Below are 19,702 nucleotides of genomic sequence, written 5' to 3'. Positions count from 1 at the left end.
TAATGTCTTATTTGCATTCTTAGAATCACTTCATTTAAGGAAATAATATATACAAAAAGGCTCTGTAAACTACAAAGTGCTATACAAATGTGAATTATTTTCAGTAAGGAGAAAAAGCCCTCTGACTAGGCAAAATGATTATGACTGGCGGGACCTATCCCACAACACCCCTAATTGCTTTTTGAAACCCATTGGCTTCAGATATAAATGTAATTCTGTAAACTCTAATGATGGTAGTATTTGTTGAGTGCCTGTTGAGTTTCAACTTTTCATCAAAACCTTGGCTGTTTTTTGAGTCCGCAATAATGAAAAACAACATATTAGAACTAATGTAGGGTTGCTAAAGCTAGACAAAATAACAGTGGTAAGAAATAATAGTAGTTTGAGGGAAGAAATCAATATTTATTAAAAGAACTATAAAAATCTGCCAGTGTTTAGTTTTTTAAGGGGGCACTCTAGCAATGCTTAGTAAAATTTTAAGTATGTAAAAACAAACAAAAAAAGGTTTTGATGTAGAATTCCACTTCTAGAAATTTATCCTAAAGGTATAATCTGACAAATAAGTAAACTTATATGTATGTATGTGTATATTTATTTTAGCTTATAATAATTAAAAATTGGGAGCAGCATAAATATACACTTAGGAAGGGGCTTTTTGAACATTGTGGTCCAATACATCCCACAGTGGTGGTATACTAGGGAGCAGATGCCGCTCTGTATTTGTTGATAATCAAGAGGACGATGATTTACTGCAAACTTACATGAATATGGTAATCCCATCTTTATAAATTTGCATAAAATGTTAGTAGAGTGCCTGTAAGGATGACACATCAGAACAATTGGCAAAGGGTACTTCTGTGTGGTAGGATGATTACCAGAGATTTTTTTAGCTTTCTCTACTAAGTATTTATAATTATTATGTATGTGTTACCAATTATTTTTTTTTATTGTTTAAAGTATTACATATATTAGTACATATATCTCCTTTTTTCCCCCCCATTGGCCTTCCCTCAGCCTCCCCTAACCCCTGTTGCATGCCCTCATCCCACCCCCCCAGTGTCTTGTGACCAATTATTTTATAATCAGGAAAAAATTAAACTTTTACTTAGGAAAAAAGTGCACATTGGATCAAAACCCTATATAATCTGGAGTTATTTCGTGTAAAAAGTAAACTGTTCTACCCACCTTAATAGTCTCTGCTGGCTTCATTGTACCCTAATTGGTCAGGTTATGCTGTACCAAGAAACTGAATTAAAGTTCCAGATTATCCTATCTAATAAAGAGGGAATATGCTAATTGACCATTACTCTGTCACAAAGATGGCTGCACCCACAGCTGAGGCCAAGTTCCCTTAAGGAGCCTTAACGAGCAATCAGCAGGGACATCCTCCCCCGCCCCCATGGGGCTTGACAGGGGACCTCAGGCTGCACCCCTCACCCTGGCGTCAGGCTGGGAGACCTCAGGCCGCACTCCCCGCCCCAGTGCCAGGCCAGGGGACCTGAGACTACTCCCTCCCCCGCCCCCATGGGGCTTGACAGGGGACCTCAAGGTGCTCTTCCCATTCTGGTGCTGGGCTAGGGGACCTCAGGCTGCTCCCCCCGCCCCAGCGCCAGGCAGGGGGACCTCAGGCCGCACCCCCTACCCGGAAGGGCTTGACAGGGGACCTCAAAGTGCGCTTCCTGTCCTGGTGCTGGGCTAGGGGACCTCAGGCTGCTCCCCCGGCCCCAGCGCCAGGCAGGGGGACCTCAGGCCGCACCCTCTACCCAGAAGGGCTTGACAGGGGACCTCAAAGTGCGCTTCCCGTCTTGGTGCTGGGCTAGGGGACCTCAGGCTGCTCCCCCGGCCCCAGCGCCAGGCCGGGGGACCTCCGGCCACGCCTCCCACCAGGTGGGGCTTGACAGGGGGCCTCAAGGTGCACCCCCAGTGCTGGGTCAGGGGAACTCAGGCCACGTCCCTGCCCAGCAGGGCTTTATGGGGGACCTGAGGCTGCGCCCCCCCCTGCCTGGCGAGGCTTGACAGGGGACCTCAGGCCATGCCCCCCACCCAGCGGGGCTTGACAGGGGATCTCAGGCCATGTCCCTCACCTGGCGAGGCTTGACAGAGGACCTCAAGGCATGACCCCTGCTCAGGTCTGGGCTGGGGGACCTCAGGCCACGCCCCCGTCCTGGTGCCGGGCCAGGGGACCTGAGGCTACGCCCCCTGCCCGGCAGGGCTTGACAAGGGTGGGACTGGCCAGGTCTGGATCTAGCCCAATGGGGGGGGGGGTGGGGTGCTGGCCGGGTCTGGGTCTCACGCAATTTTGAGGTGCATGTGGGTGAGCCCCAGACTCTAACAGGAGGAAGGTTTTCATATACATTTTACTAATTTTCTTTCATCTCTAACACTTTTATTATAGAGAAAGGGCAAATAGCAATATTAAATTATTTCCTCTAATTAATCCCCTTTTAATGTGCACAAATTTCGTGCACCAGGTCACTAGTTTAAGATAATAAGAGAAGTGGGTAATATTTTTTCATTAAAAAGAACTGAAATTAAATAGGAATAAGTTTTATCAAAAATAATTATTGAATGTTCATATTATTTCCTTCTATCCTACCTAATAAAAGAGTGATATGCAAATTGACCATCACTTCAACACACAAGATGGCTGCTCCCATGTGGTCAAAGATGGCTGCCCCCAAGATGGCTGCCCCCATGTGGACATAAGATGGCCACCACAAGATGGCCAGCAGGGGAGGGCAGTTGCGGGGGACCCAGGCCTGCAGGGGAGAACAGTTGGAGGGGGCCAGGCCTGCAGGGGAGGGCAGTTGGGAGGGACCAGGCCTGCAGGTGAGGGCAGTTGGGGTGACCAGGCCTGCAGGCGAGGGCAGTTAGGGGCAATCAGGCTGGCAGGAGAGCAGTTAGGCATCAATCAGGCTGGCAGGGGAGTGCTTAGGGGGTGATCAGGCTGGCAGGCAGAAGTGGTTAGGGGCAATCAGGAAGGCAGGTAGGCGAGCAGTTGGGAGCCAGCAGTCCTGGATTGTGAGAGGGATGTCCAACTGCCCATTTAGGCCCGATCCTACAGGATCGGGCCTAAACGGGCAGCTGGACATCCATCGAGGGGTCCCAGATTGGAGAGGGTGCAGGCTGGGCTGAGGGACACACAACCCCATGCATGAATTTCGTGCACCCGCCCTCTAGTTAATAAATAATGAAGTATTACCTGTTTTTAAAGAGATTTACATATTAGTGATTGTTTTAACTAACAAATTGTAAAAACCAAATTAGATGTTTATTTGCCATGTAGGCACTATAATGACATCGGATGCATACATACAGCTCCTATAAGCCTAAAAAGAAAGCCCTACTTTAGTAACTGCTGCATATCTCACACAGCAGCTAAATTGGTGTATACTCTCTTTTTCCCTAACTTTTTTTCAAAGCAATTTATTATTTTTAGTATTAGTACAAAATGAGGTTGGAGTTGGGGTGGGGAAGTGCCCCTTTTATGGGTTTATATTCCTGAGATTGTGTTGTCATCTGTTAACCTTTAGTATGGTTATAGAATACTTGAATCCTGCTATTAAGGCTAGGAAGCTGGAACCTCTTGGTTTCTTTGTAGAATATAATGTGTTATCTTTGCTAGACTTGAGTATTTAGGAAATAGTTTTTCCCACTTATCCTGTGGTGCTCTCTTACAAGTTCATGAATCCAGGTGCTTGCTCCTTCCTGTTACTTTATGTTACATGTCACTCACTGTAAAGTGATCCTAGAGTTCCAGGGATGTGGGTCCCCCCCACTCCCCACCAGCTTTATTGACCTATATTGTCATAGTGTTTACTTGATTGATGAGGCTTAATTTTTGTGGTTGCCACAGTGACGGGGGCTATTTCTGTGATTGACTATATTCCGAGTTCTTATGAGTTAATTATTTTGTAGGGGAGTGGAAAGTCAACTCTAGCCAAAGCGATCTGTAAGGAAGCATTTGACACATTGGACGCTCATGTGGAGATGGTTGACTGTAAGGTTTTACGAGGTATGACTGTCTAGGTAGAAAAACAGAAACATTATTTAAATGCTGTTAGTCTAATAAATACAAATATCTAATCTTAAATTCCTTAAAAATTTAAATCTTTGGTTGGCTTTCTAATGTATTTAATAAAAAATGTTAAACTCTCCATATGAATGGAGGCCATTTTTTTTCTAGCCAAAACTCTTTGTAGACTGTATTCCTAGAAATGCCACTGTGAGAAAGTTAGTATTTAGAATATACTCTAAAGCAGGGGTGGGGAACCTTTTTTCTGCCAAGAGCCATTTGGATATTTATAACATGATTCAAGGACCATACAAAATTATCAACCTGAAAGTTAGCATGCTGTATTTGGTCAAACATTTAATTAGCTCACTCTTAATGCATTGGCAGGGCCAGGCCAAATGATTCTGTTCCCCACCCCTGTTCCAAAGGGTATAAATTATCCCTGAATTGTTATGAGAAACTGACAGAGTGGTTGCCTCGGGAGGGAAGGTGAGTAGAAGTGGATAGCAAAATGAATTACAATTTACCAAATGCACTTCTGTACTTTTTATTAATCCTCACACGAGGCTGTTTTTCCATGGTTTTTGGAGAGAGTGGAAGAGAGAGGGGAATACAGAGAGAAACATCAATGTGAGAGGAACACATTGATTGGTTGCCTCCGGCACAAGCCCCGACCAGGGCCTGGGCCGGGGAGGAACCTGAAACCGAGGCACATGCCCTTGACCGAAATGGAACCCAGGACCCTTGGGTCCACAGGTCGATGCTCTATCCACTGAGCCAAACCAGCTAGGGCTGCACTTCTATACTTTTAAAAGTCTTCAACATTGACATTATTATCTATTCAATTTTTTTAAATGATTAGAAAGATTCTACTTTGAGTAGTTATTCCTCCCTCTCCCCCCTTGGCTACCTCTACCATATAGTTCCAATTCCTTGTTTAATTTCAGGTTTGTTTTTTATCTAGTATATGGTAAGAAACTAGAAATAGCTTTTGAACCCATTATTCCATATGCTGTAAAGGTGGTTTTGGAGAGATTGCCCATCTCCCAGTCCTGTTTGGAGCCTCATGTGAAAATTTGGTTTTACAGCTAAATAACTCTTTACATTGGTTTATGATTTGGTATGTTTTCTATTCTTTGAAAATTAAGACTTTATAATTCGCCAGGAACTTTGAAGCCAAATTTATTCTTCAAATTCAGCAACTCTAGGATCATTTGTGTTTGATTTTATCTGAATCCTGATCCCCTGTTCTCATTTACATTTTCCCACAATCTGCTTTTATTTTACTGTTTTGTTGTAAGCCACCTGAAATTCCTATGGAATGAGGGGAGGTATAGATAAATACATACATTCAGAAATTATAGTAGCATATTCCTTTTTTTCAGTTTTATAAAATCCCTTCATCCTTTGATGCTGTATTAATTAAACCATATCAATGATTAACAAATTTTAAAAATTGGCATATTAACAAAATATGGATCAAATTTTAATAAAGTTAATATTGAGCTTGTCGAATGCTTTCAAAATGGTAGCCTGAACTTTCCCAGCCCTGAAATAACATTAAACCATTTGATATCTTCTGTCTTAAGGAAAAAGGCTTGAAAGCATACAAAAAACTCTAGAGGCAGCTTTCTCAGAGGCGGCCTGGAGGCAGCCTTCTGTTGTTCTGCTGGATGACCTGGATCTCATTGTTGGCCTGCCTGCGGCACCGGAGCAGGAGCGTGGTCCTGAGATGGTGCAGAGCCAGCGGCTGGCGCATGGTAATAGCAACACTCCCATCACTGGCTTCAGGCCCTTTTCTTTCATCAGGTAGCATTTTTAGTCTTAATGGTAAATCTGCTCTCTTCAGAGAATATATGCTGTTATGTATCGAGCTTCTGATAGCATTCTACACTTGGTCTGTATTAGCAAAATCTGTAGAATAAGAGCAATGTGGAAATTCTGCAACTTCACGATCAGGCTTTGGGGCCTTTTCATTCTCCTGTACTGATAAGAAATTGCTTAATTGTACAGATTTACTCTTGCTTTGTTCATTTGATAAATATTTGTCTAATTCTTGTGCAGTCTTTATTTTCAAAGTCTGGGAGAAGAGAGAAAAGTAAAAAGACAATTTTAGTTTAGAATACTGATAATAATAATGGTAGCTGCCATGTGCTGCGTGCCCTTTCTGGGCTACAGATTGCTTTGTACTCTACATGCAGATATCCTCCTGGTTTTACAGGTGGATAAAGAGATATTCAAAGAATAGGTAATTGGACCAGGGTGACCCAACTAGGAGGTGGGCGGTATTCTCTGCCTGGAGTATTGCAGGGCTCTATAGGAGCACATACCCCAAATTGGGGGTAGTATGAGGGTAAGGACTTGACAGGGAAGGCTTCTTGGAGGAGTTGATAACTGAGATGAGTTTTGATGGAGTAGAAATTAGCATGAAGTAAGTGTGGTCCACAGGCAAAAGCACAGAGGTACAAGAATCGTGGTATGTTCGGGAATAACCCATGGCTGGAGCTTAGAATTCAAGGAGAGGACTGGGGGCAGGGGCACTGGAGGATCTGGCAGCATTCAGCTGCCTCAGGGTTCTCGAGAGCTAAAATAGATACAAAATGCAACACAGTGGCTTGGGTTATTATAAATCATGTTAATCTCACATTTTGAATCCTATAGCATTTGCAAGGCTTATAAGTATGGTGTTTAAGGGAATGCTGCGAATTTCTAGGTCAGGACTCAGATACACATTACTAATGCCTGGCTCAGTGTTTGACCTATAACCACCCAAACCTGCAAGTCCTGAGGTGGAAAGCGATTGTTCAGGAACTCATTGAGCTATATTTTGCTTTATTACAGAACACAATGTGGAAATTTATTATCCTTCCATAATATTTATTTCAGAGACTCCTTTTCATTTACTTTATAAGATCCAGAAGTAAGGAACTCCACTAGGCATTTTTCTGAGCATTCAGTGCCTACTATGTCTGCTCCATTAGATTGGTTAGAGCCATGTCAAAAATTTTAGGTCCTTAATAGATAAATGAGTGCATTGAATGAATAGAATATTTAATTTTTAAAAAGTATAAAGGAGCCTAACCATTCATATTCCACCTTAAAGCATGACTTTAGATTATCATTATTTTTAATTTAAAATTTCTGTGTTTAGATTTACTAAGCTTTTACACTATGTTGCTTGATTCTAGCTTTGAACAATATTTTGAAAGAGTTTATTTCCATGGGAAGTTTGGTTGCACTGATTGCCACAAGCCAGTCTCAACATTCCCTGCATCCTTCACTTGTTTCTCCTCAAGGAATTCACATATTTCAGTGTGTCCAGCATATTCAACCTCCTGACCAGGTAACATACTGCTTGTGAAAATTGTTGAAGTATATCCTTTATGTAAATTGTTTCCATTTTATTGATTTATGGTTCTAAACGTATGCTTATGTTAGTGATCTTAAGAATATTTTAGACCCTGGCCGGGTAGCTCAGTTGGTTAGGGCATTGTCCCAATACACCAAGGTTGCAGGTTTAATTCTCAGTCAGGGCAGATAGAAGAAGCAACCAATGAATTCATAAATAAGTGGAACAAGAAATCAGTGTTCCCGCCACCCCCCACCCCCCGCGCCCTCTCGTCAAATAGAAAAAAAAGTTTTGTTTTAAGAATATTTTAAAAGGTGACATTTGGTGCATATTGTGCTTAGAAACAATTTTTATGTATAACTGCCTGAAATATTACTATGTACTTTCTAGGAAATGGCTTTTTTGAAAACAGCATTTCTTTTTTTTAAACTAAAGCTTTCTTTTTTTATTCCATTTAAAAGAAACAACCTATTAACTGCTTCAGTTTTTTTGTGGAATGTGTAAATACATCATGGAAATTAGAATTTTTTTAGCTTTATTGACATACTAGAGGCCTGGTGCACGAAATTCGTGCACGGGGGTGTGTGTCCCTCAGCCCAGCCTGCACCCTCTCCAATATGGAACCCCTGATCCTACCAGGATCAGGCCTAAACGGGCAGTCAGACATCCCTCTCACAATCCAGGACTACTGGCTCCCAACCGCTCGCCTGCCTGCCTTCCTGATTGCCCCTAACTGCTTCTGCCTGCCAGCCTGATCACCCCCTAACCACTCCCCTGCCAGCCTGATTGATGCCTAACTGCTCCTCTGCCAGCCTGATTGCCCCTAACTGCCCTCCCCTGCAGGCCTGGTCACCCCTAATTGCCTTCCCCTGCAGGCCTGGTCCCCTCCAACTGTTCTCCCCTGCAGGCCTGGCCCCCTCCAACTGTTCTCCCCTGCAGGCCCGGTCGCTCCCAACTGCCCTCCCTTGCAGGTCTGGTCCCTCCCAACTGCCCTACCCTGCTGGCCATCTTGTGGTGGCCATCTTGTGTTCACATGGGGGCAGGATCTTTGACCACATAGGGGCAGCCATCTTGTGTGTTGGAGTGATGGTCAATTTGCATATTACTCTTTTATTAGATAGGATAGAGGCCTGGTGCACAGGTGTGGGTCGGCTCGTTTGCCCTGAAGGGTGTCCCGGATCAGGGTGGGGGTTCCCTTGGGGTGTGGGGTGGCCTGGACGAGGGGCCTGTGGTGTTTTGCAGGCCGGCCACGCCCCCTGGCGACCCAAGCAGAGGCCCTGGTATCTGGGATTTATCTTCTATAATCGAAAATTTGTAGCCTTGAGTGGAGCCAATCCTCCTGCTCACTCTGTGGCCGCAGCCATTTTTGTTGGGATTTATTTATCTTCTATAATTGAAACTTTGTAGCCTTGAGTGGAGGCCTAGGCCAGCCAGGGTGTGCGGAAAGCTTGGCTTCCTCCATTGCCAAAGAAACACAAGCCTCCTGCTTACTCCATGTCTGCAGCCATCTTGGTTGGGTTAATTTGCATACTCGCTCCTGATTGGCTGGTGGGCATGGCTTGTGGGTGTAGTGGAGTGATGGTTAATTTGCATATAACTCTTTTATTAGATCGGATAATTGACAAAATTGCATATATTTAAAGTGTACAACATGATTTGATACACATTGTGAAATATTTACCACAACCATCTTAACACATCCATCACCTCACATAATTGCTTTTTCAAGCATTTTTTCTCAATGAATAAGAGCAATGAGAATGCAAATAGATGTCTTTTAAAAATTTGATTAAACTTTAAAAAATCAATACTTTATTGATTTTTTTAGAGAGAGAAAGAAAGGAAGAGGTAGAGATAGAAACATCAATGAGAGGAGAACATTGATCGGTTGCCTTCTGCACACCCCCTACTGGGGATCAAGCCCACAACCTCGACATGTGCCCTGACCAGAAATCCAACCTGTGACCTCTTGATGTATGAGTTGACACTCAACCACTTGAGCCACACTGGCCAGGCAAACTATTTTTTGTTTTTTTAACAGCACTGATATTTTGTATTCACTGATTTCAGCATCCAGTTCCGATGTGTGGGTCTTTTCCTCATACCACTAAGCTAATGCTTGGACACCAGCTGGGAGTCCTACAATTCAACTCAATCCTGACACTATCTACCTGGAGATACAGTCAGATCCCACAGGTGAAGGGCTCAGTCTCACGAGACAGTCCTCCACTTCAGATGCTGATTTTAAGTCCAGGTCCAATTTCAAGTCCTAGCATCTACCCTAAATACTCAGACCCTGAACGTCTGCCTGGATAAACCTGAGATTCCCACAGCCCCCTCCTTGGGTTCGAATAATTTTCTAGATCAGCTCACACAATTTAGGATACTAGTTTACTCACTAAACTACTGGTTTATTACAGAGGATGTTGAAGGATATGAATAAACACCTAGATAAAAAGATACGTAGGGTGAGGTCCTGTCCTCACAAAAGAGTTTCTGTCCCATGGAGCTTGGGGCCCAGCACTTTGGCACACGGAAGTGTCTCGTTCACCAAGTTCGAAGCTCTCTGAACCCCTGCCTTTGGATTTTTATGGAGGCTTCATTATATTGGCATGATTGATTAAGTCATTGACCATGGGCATTTGATTCAGCCTCCAGCCCCACTCCCCTCCTGGGAAGTCGGGAGGTTTCAACTCTCTAATTATGGTTGGTTCCCCTGGCAACCAGCCCCCTTCCTTAGGTGCTTTCCAAAAGTCATCTCATTAACATAACCTCAGATGTGATTGAAAGGGGTTTGTTGTGAATATCAGGATGCCTTTATCATTCTCATCACTTAGGAAATTGTAAGAGTTTTAGGAAATTGGTGCCAGAAATGGGGACAGAGACCAAATATATATTTCATATTATAAATCAGGATTTTACAAGCACATAAGGCACATTGTCCCCTTTGGGGACTCAAGTTCATGATGGTTTACATGGTGATAGCTCATCTGGGACTGGCAAGCACATTTTAACTTGTTATTTAAAATTCTTACCTAGCATCTACCCTAAATGTTCAGCACCCCTGTGCTCACTAACTGTTATTGAAGAATAAAGGTATTGACCTGGCTCAGCTGGTTGGAGTATTGCCCCATGCACCAAAAGGTCGCCGGTTCAATTTCCAGTCAGGGCACCTGCCCAGGTTTCGGGGTTCCATCCCTGGTCGAGGTATGGATTGGGGTGGGTATGGGAGGCAGTTGATCAATGTTTCTCTCTCACATTGATGTTTTTCTGACTGTCTTCTCTCTCCCTTCCTCTCTCTCTAAAATCAATAAATACATATCTTAAAAAAAGAGAGTAAAAGTATTATATTATACCTGTTATTAAGTATAACAAAATGATAGTGGTTTTGGCCATTGAATATGTTTTTAAAAATAAGTTTTTTTGTTTTGTTTTGTTTTGTTTTTTTAATACATTTTATTGATTTTTTACAGAGAGGAAGGGAGAGAGATAGAGAGCTAGAAACATCGATGAGAGAGAAACATCGATCAGCTGCCTCCTGCACACCTCCTACTGGTGATGTGCCTGCAACCAAGGTACATGCCCTTGACTGGAATCGAACCTGGGACCTTTCAGTTCGCAGGCCGACGCTCTATCCACTAAGCCAAACCAGTCAGGGCAAAATAAGTTTTATAGGAACAAAAAAAGAAACACTCTAAAAGGAACCAGATTTTACTAAAGAAGGCTTTTCTTAGTGAAGCAAGAAATAGCAATTATTTATCAATGTTTTTTATAACTTACTGAGGTATAATTGAACACAAACTCATTATTTAAAATGTACAGTTTGCTTACTTTCTTTGGTTGTTGTTAATCTTCTCCTGAGGATATTATTCCCATTAATTTTTAGAGATAATGGGAGAGCTGGAAGGAGAGAGGGAGAGAGAAACATGGATGTGAGAAAGACACATCTATTGGTTGCCCCCTGCATGCACCCTGGCCAGGGTCAGGGATCGAACCTGCAATCCAGATATGTGCCCTTACTGGGAATCAAACCCAAGACCCTTCGGTGACTGGGGCAATGCCCTAACTACTAAGCAACATGGGCCAGAGCAAATTGGATCGCTTTTAACATGTGTATATACCATGGCACCATCACCACAATTAGGGTAGTAGACATTTCCATCACTCCCAGAAGTTTCCTGGTGCCCCTTTGCAGTCCATCCCTCCCCCACGCCATCTGCAGACAGTCACCAATCTGCTTTCTGTCACGGTAGATTACGCCAACCTGATAGTTCCCAAAGTATATGTACTAAAATTTACAGCTGAGCAAAAATTAGAAATTTGGATTTTGTGTTTTTTTCTTTAGGAACAAAGATGTGAAATTCTGCATAATGTAATAAAAAATAAACTGGACTGTGATATAAACAAGTTCACTGACCTTGACCTGCAACGTATAGCTAAAGAAACTGAAGGGTTTGTGGCCAGAGATTTTACAGTGCTTGTGGATCGAGCCATACATTCTCATCTCTCTCATCAGAGTATATCCACCAGGGAAGGTATATTTTACCATGAAAACTAAAATTTAGAATCTTCATTCCATGGTGGAGAAATGTAATTGTAGTAAGGCACGAATTAAATATATTTATTTTAGTATTCACATACGTAGTTATTTGAGTAGAAGATTGGCATTGTCAGCTAAGTAGATGGTATATTTTGAAAATTCGTACATAGATATGACTACCAAAAGAAGTTTTATTTATTTTTAAACAGAATTGCTTTTAACAACACTGGACTTCCAAAAGGCTCTCCAAGGATTTATTCCTGCATCTCTGCGAAACGTCAACCTGCATAAACCTCAGGACCTGGGCTGGGATAAGATTGGTGGATTACATGAAGTTCGGCAGATCCTTATGGACACTATCCAGTTACCAGCAAAGGTATTTTTAAAAAATCAAGTACTTACTCCCAGAGATCCACTGAGTCACTGGCTTTGGCTTTATGTGTTGGCCTGCCCATTCTCAGTTTCATTCAAGTATTTTCTTACTTAGAAATGTCCAGCACTATTTTTTGGTATGCTAGCAGACTTTAAGTCTTAGATGTACTCTTTGCCCATGAGAAGGTTATAAAGAAAGTGGTGCCTTGGATGGTTTGGCTCATTGAATAGAGCGTTGGCCTGTGGACTGAAGGGCCCCGGGGTTCGATTCCGGTCAGGGCACATGCCCGGGTTGCAGGCTCAGTCCCCAGTGGGGGGCGTGCAGGAGGAGGCCTATCAGTGATTCTCTCTAATCATTGATGTTTCTATCTCTCTCCCCTTCTCCCTTCCTCTCTGAAATCAATACAAATATTTTTTTTAAAAAAGTATTTAATGTAAATACCACCCCCACTTTCTTTTTTTCTTTTTAAAGTATATATTTATTGATTTCTGAGAGGAAGGGAGAGGGAGAAAGAGACAGAAACATCAATGATGAGAGAGAACCATTGATTGGCCGCCTCCTGCACGCCCCCACTGGGGATTGAGCCCGCAACCTGGGCATGTGCCCTTGACCAGAATCGAGCCTGGGACCTTTCTGTCTGCAGGCTGACACTCTAGCCACCGAGCCAAACCAGGTAGGGCACATTAAATACATTTTGATGTGAATTTCATAATTCTTATGTTTTGTTTGACTCATACAGGTTGTACTAAAGCAAAATGAACTGTCAGCTGGGATTTGAGCAGAAATAGGTAGGAATAACTGGGAGGTGGAGAGTCATCTAGGCCACAGAACTGATGGATGAAGCCACATTTCCAGCCTCTGGGTGTCAGTCCTGGAAAGGCAGAGTGATCAGGCAGCATAGACCAAGCAGATGGCAGAATATAGGGGCAAATGTAGATTGTTCTTCAGATCATAAGGTAGAGACTAGGGGGCAATGTGTTTGAATTGGAAACCTGAGAGAGAAGCAGCATTGCATGAGACCAGGGACCTATGCAAAGAGGAGAGAAATGGGTAAGGACCTCAGTTAATGTAACTAAATGGGAAATTTTACTGTCTATTATCATTACCCAAGCCTTTCCATTATTTCTTCTCTTTCTTTGAATTTGCCTACCTGTCAGAACTTTCCCATGAACCATGTAAGTGGAAGGCAGTATACTTATTAAAAGACTGGTTTTTATTTTCTTAATGTAGTACTTTTTTCTTTAATCCTCACTTTAGGATATTTTTCCATTGATTTGTGAGAGAGTCATATTGATTGGTTGCCTCCCTCTCGTGCCCCTGCCAGGGCCAGGGATTGAGCCCACAACCTGGGTATGTGCCCTTGACCGGAAATGAACCGGGAACCCTTTGGTCCCAGGGCCAACGCTCTATCCACTAAGCAAAACTGGATAGAGCTGTAGTACTTCTATAGTATTAAAACAAAAAAAAAAACAGAAAAAAATGGAAATTCTATGCAGCTACATACACTTTGTGTAGAATGTATTCCATGATCTAATTGGGGGAAAAATCTAAGGAGTTTATTATTTTGAGTAGTAATTTTATTTTCTACTAGAGGCCTGGTGCACAAAATTCGTGCACGGGGGTGGGTGTGTCCCTCAGCCCAGCCTGCACCCTCTCCAATCTGGAACCCCTCAAGGAATGTCCGAATGCCTGTTTAGGCCCGATCCCACTGGGATCGGGCCTAAACGGGCATTCAGACATCCCTCTCACAATCCAGGACTGCTGGCTCCCAACCGCTCACCTGCCAGCCTGCCTACCTAATTGCCCCTAACTGCTTCTGCCTGCCAGCCTGATCAACGCCTAACTGCTCCTCTGCCAGCCCGATTGCCCCTAACTGCCCTCCCCTGCCGGCCTGGTCACCCCTAACTGCCCTTCCTGCCGGCCCAATTGCCCCTAACTGCCCTCCCCTACCAGCATGGTCACATCCAACTGCCCTCCCCTGCTGGCCTGGTCCCTCCCCAACTGCCCTCCCCCTGCTGGCCTGGTCGCCCCCAACTGCTCTCCCCTGCAGGCCTGGTTGCCCCTAACTGCTCTCCCCTGCTCACTCCCAACTGCCCTCCCCTATAGGCCTGGTTCCCCCCAATAGCCCTCCCCTGCAACCTGTTCCCCCCCAACTGCCCTTCCCTGCAGCCCTGGTTGCCCCCAACTGCCCTTCCCTAAAGGCCTGGTCCACCCCTGCTGCCCTCCCCTGCAGGCCTGGTCCCCCCCAACTGCCCTCCGCTGCAGGCCTCGTTGCCCCTAACTGCCCTCCCTTGCCGGCCTGGTCACCCCTTACTGCCCTACCCTGCTGGCCCGGTCGGCCCTAACTGCTCTCCCCTGCCTGCCTGGTCGCCCCCAACTGCCCTCCCCTGCTGGCCCGGTCACCCCTAACTTCCCTCCCTTGCCAGCCTGGTCGCCCCTAACTGCCCTCCCTTGCCAGCCCAATTGCCCGTAACTGCCCTCCCCTGCAGTCTTGGTCCCCCCCACCTGCCCTTCCCTGCAGGCCTTGACCCTCCCAACTGCCCTCCCCTGCAGGCCCGGTCCCCCCGAACTGCCCTCTCCTGCCGGCCCATTCGCCCCTAACTGCCCTTCCCTGCTGGCCTGGTCTCCCAACTGCCCTCCCCTGCAGCCCTGGTTGCCCCCAACTGCCCTCCCCTGCAGGCCTGGTCCCCCCTCAACTGCCCTCCCCTGCTGGCCATTTTGTGGCAGTCATCTTGTGTCCACATGGGGGGGCAGCCATCTTGTGTGTTGGAGTGATGGTCAATTTGCATATTACCCATTGTTCTGTTAATAAAGGTGGCAATTATCCCCATCTGAATACTTATTGTATACATTGATCTTTGGCTGCTGCTTAGTCATTGGTTAGATCTAAGCTGTCATATTTTTGTATTTTTCAGTACCCAGAATTATTTGCAAACTTGCCCATACGACAGAGAACAGGAGTACTGTTGTATGGCCCTCCTGGAACAGGAAAAACCTTACTAGCTGGGGTAATTGCACGAGAGAGTGGAATGAATTTTATTAGTGTCAAGGTATGTTTTGCATTTGTCTTTCCTTTTTATTGATGTAAAATTTATGTAATATGTAATTAACTATTTTAAAGTGTATAATTTAGTGGCATATAATGCAGTCACAATGCTCTCCAGTTTCACAACTTTTTCACCCCATTCCCTGTTCCCTCCTTTCCCTGGCAACCAGTAATGTGCTTTCTGTCTCTCTGGATTTGCCTATTCTGGACATGTCATATAAAAGGAATCATGAACTGTATCCCACCTGTTGTGTCTGGCTTCTTTCACTCAGCATAATGTTTTCAAGGGTCATCCAAGTTGTGCATGTACTCTGGTCCTTTTTATGCCTGAATAATATTCCATTGTATGGATATGCCACGGTTTATCTGTTCATCACTGGACAGCAGTTGGGTTGTTTCCATCTTTTGGCTATTATGAATAATACTACTATAAATTATGTACAAATTTCTGTGTGGACATGCTTTTATTTCTCTTGAATCTACATACCTTGGAGTGTAATTGCTGGGTGATATTTTAATTCTATGTGTAACTTTTTGAGGAACCGCCGAACTGTATTTCACAGTGATTCCACCATTGTACGTTCTCGCCAGTAATGTATGAGGGTGCTTCTTTTTCCACATTCTCGCCACCACCATTTATATTTTTTTTAATTGATTTTTAGAGAATGGAAGGGGAAGGTAGCAAGAGGGAGAGGGAGAAAAATACCAATGTGAGAGAGAAACATCTGTTGGTTGCACGTGCCCCAACTGGGGACCAAACCCACAATCCGGGTGTGTGCCCTGACAGAGAATTGAACCCGCCATCTTTGTGTACGAGACGACGCTCCAACCAACTGAGCTACACCAGCCAGAGCACCATTATTTTTGTTGATTGTGGGTTAGTCTGATATTTGGAAAGCTAGTAGGAGCAGTGATCCATTTATTAAAGCTGAATAATGAGCCACCTCTCTTTTGTAGGGCTTATGCTCTTGCTTAAGGCAAATCTTCATGCTTTATAAATGGAATTGTACATAAATAGATCAAAGAGCACACTATATTTGAAGGGAGAAGAAAGCCTAAAAGACTAGGACTGGAGACCACACTGAGGCAGGAAGCTGGGTTTGTGGTTCTCTTACTGATGGCTATTTCAGCTTCACTTGTGTCACACTAGGTCTGAGTTTTTTCAGATACAAGGTGAGTGTGGTAATGAAAGGACATGCCAGCATGTCTCATAGTCCACTAGTCTGGGTTCTGATATCTTAGTTGTACAGTTTCAGCAACCAGCAGTATTAGTTTATCAAGAGTGGTTAGGTTTCAGACAAAGGAATCATATATTTTAACCTTATTAAAAATTGATTTATAAACTGAAAGCCAGTTTAGTAATTTGCAATTGACTTATGCCTACCTTTCTTTTATCACATGAATTTTTGTGAGCTGATTTACATGGGTACTCTGGCAATAATGGAGAAACACTGTAACGTTTAAATTTTCCTCTCTTTTTTTCTGGATTCTGGAATAACTGTGACCTTGTTTATCTTTTTTCCTTGTCACTGGAATGTAGTTTCACTGGTTTTTAAAAAACATAATTTTCAAGAGGAAAGCTTGTGAATATTGTTGAATTTTAGAATTTAGGGAGGACATCTTATGCCGTTAGTAGATCTTCAAAACACAATTTGGGGTGAGTTCTCTATGGAATGGTTTCAGTAGAGAGCTAATTCTCTGGGTGCACCAGAGTCAATCCTGCGAGGCACGTATCAAAGACAGAGGCCTTTCACTGACGCGAATTTGTTGCCTTGTCCCTACTATTTACCTTAGTTATTTCTTGTTCTATCCTCTATAGTTCTCTGATTATATTAAGGAAATCTAATTAAATACTAGTACATTAATAGGTATCTAGATGGCTTCATATTAGATGTTCTTTTTTAATTTTATATGTTTTTATTGATTTCAGAAAGAGGAAGGGGGGGGAGAGAGAGAGAGAGAGAGAGAGAGAGAGAGAGAGAGAGAGAGAGAGAGAGAGAGAGAGAGAGATACATCAATGATGAGAATCATTGATCTGCCTCCTGCACGCCCCCTACTGGGAGCTAGCCCACAACCTGGGCATGTGCCCTGACCAGGAATTGAGCCATGACCTCCCAGTTTATGAGTTGACACTCAACCACTGAGCCACACCAGCTGAGCTAGATGTTCCTTATCAGTGTTTGGTCTTTTCGAGGTAATGATCTTTCACTGGAGATCACTTTAGGGCCTATTCAGGTGTGTATGTGTTTTCTTAAAGATCCCAATTTAAAAGACCATCCTCATTGTTGTTTTGTCATTGTTGTTAAAGACATTTTAGAGAGAGGAAGCTAGGGAGAGAGAAAGAAAGAGAGAGAAACATCAATCAGTTGCCTCATGTTGGACGAACCCACAACCTGGGCATGACTGGAAATTGAACCAGAGACTCCTCGGTGCACAGGATGATGATGTTCAGCCAACTGAGCCACACCGGCCAGGGCCTCATTATTGATTTTGTTATATGTAGTAAAGTTTGTTTTGGATGATATAGCCTCCAACTTGTGTACAAATAAACGGGTCTCAGTAATTCAAGATGCCGATTAAAATAATTTATCTCATTACATATTTTTGGAGTCTCCAAAGATTTGAAATAGAACATTTTACCCTTGTAAACCATTCATTACTTTACTAAATAAATAACTATTCAGTACTGTGTGGCAGGCATTGTTTTGGCACTGGGGATTCAATGCCGAATAAAACTGCCTTTTTGGAGTTTACATTCTGTTAATGGTGAAAGACACAATAAACAGACACATTCAATATATAATATATTGCCAGATGCTATTTGGAAAGACAAGCAGGATAAAGAGGTGCAGTCACTAGAATGGGTCAGAGATGGGGTTGTTGGGTAAGGCTTTTCTGAGAATGTGGCATTTTGTCACAGATCTAAATGAAATGAAGCAATGAATGGGCCATGAGACTATCTGGGGACAAATGTCTAGGCAGAGGAAACACCAAGTGTACAACTTGTGGAATGATATATATTCTAGCCACATAATTTTTAAATGGGTTTAAGAGACATTTAATCATATTAAAAATTTTCCATGACTGCATTCAGACGTAGTCATAAACAAAAATTATATATTGTTTCTAAACAATTTTATCTTAATTCTAATTTAATTTTATTTTATCTAATAGGGGCCAGAGTTACTCAGCAAATATATTGGAGCAAGTGAGCAAGCTGTTCGGGATATTTTTACTAGGTTGGTTCACTATGAGTGTTTTTTAAGTAACTATTATTTATTAGTCAATGCTTTCTGGTCTTCAGTTGTTTTTTTGTGTGTTTTTTTAAGAACTGATATTTGAAATCTGTGATTTATGTGGATTATTAATAATCTAGAAAAAGATTCTGTTTCGCCAAATACCACTTAAATATAAAACATTTTCAATGTTAAGTTTGGGAAATTATTTGGTTTTATGTTTACAAAAGAAATATTCCTGAAATGCTGAAAGTGGAATCATACATAGTGGTTATTCAGAGGAATCTCAAAGTAAATCCTTATATGATCCACATAATTGATGTACTTTATCTTTTTAATTTAAGATTCCATGTGGCCAACTTAATTAAGAGTATAACTGTTACTGCATTTATATAAAAACTCGAGGCCTGGTGCATGGATTGGTGCATTGGTGGGGTCCCTCTGCTTGGCCTGCGCCCTCTCTCAATCCGGGACCCCTCGGGGGATGTCAGACTGTCAGTTTCGGCCCAATCACCACAGGCCAGGCCGAGGGACCCCACCGGTGCACAAATCTATGCACCAGACCTCTAGTATGCATATAAGATCTTTGGTTAATCTCTTCCCACCCTCCCTCCCTCTTTCTTTCCCTCTGAGATTCATCAGTCTGTTCCATGTTTCCATGCCTCTGCATTGAGCATCTGTCCCATGGTGGTCAGTGCGCGTCATAGCTACCAGTCGAACGGTTGCTTAGGCTTTTATATATATGGATACACATGAATAAAAAGCTAATATTTAAGAATCAAAATATTTAAATGTGATTAGATTCTAGGGAGTTTTCAAATTAAAAAGCTACTTTGTTTCATTCTTCTAAAATTTTATACAAAATAAGCAATTAGGAGAATATATGTAATGTACATATACATTTTGAAGAATAATAACACTATGAATTCTTGTATATCTACCACCCAGTTTTAGAAATGGAACATTACCAGGAAAGCATTGTTATAGATAAAGACAGTCACCATATTGACAAAAGGGTCAATTTACCAGGAAGACAGTACAGTTGTTCTATTGTTTGTATCTAATATTATAGCTTCAAAATATTTAAGACAAAAATTGACAGAATTGCAAGGAGAAATTGGCAAATCCACCTTCATAGGAGAA

At 42.9% G+C, this 19,702-nt stretch overlaps 1 protein-coding gene across 4 annotated transcripts in view; it reads left to right on the top strand.

Moving 5' to 3' along the window:
* Positions 1-19,702, top strand: part of PEX1 (peroxisomal biogenesis factor 1) — a 70,609-nt gene that overhangs the window by 28,421 nt on the left and 22,486 nt on the right. For all 4 annotated transcript variants that reach the window (XM_080667005.1, XM_080667006.1, XM_080667003.1 and 1 more), the window contains 7 exons: positions 3,919-4,015; positions 5,605-5,775; positions 7,204-7,358; positions 11,710-11,899; positions 12,114-12,280; positions 15,193-15,327; positions 18,498-18,562. In XM_080667005.1, coding sequence (XP_080523131.1) covers positions 3,919-4,015; positions 5,605-5,775; positions 7,204-7,358; positions 11,710-11,899; positions 12,114-12,280; positions 15,193-15,327; positions 18,498-18,562 — 980 coding nt within the window. The remainder of the gene's footprint in view (positions 1-3,918; positions 4,016-5,604; positions 5,776-7,203; positions 7,359-11,709; positions 11,900-12,113; positions 12,281-15,192; positions 15,328-18,497; positions 18,563-19,702) is intronic.

The sequence above is a fragment of the Plecotus auritus genome, assembly GCF_963455305.1.
Source record: "Plecotus auritus genome assembly, chromosome: 4".
Taxonomy (NCBI): domain Eukaryota; kingdom Metazoa; phylum Chordata; class Mammalia; order Chiroptera; family Vespertilionidae; genus Plecotus; species Plecotus auritus.
Note: the sequence above shows the minus strand (reverse complement) of the source record. Positions and strands in the feature narration are given on the sequence as shown.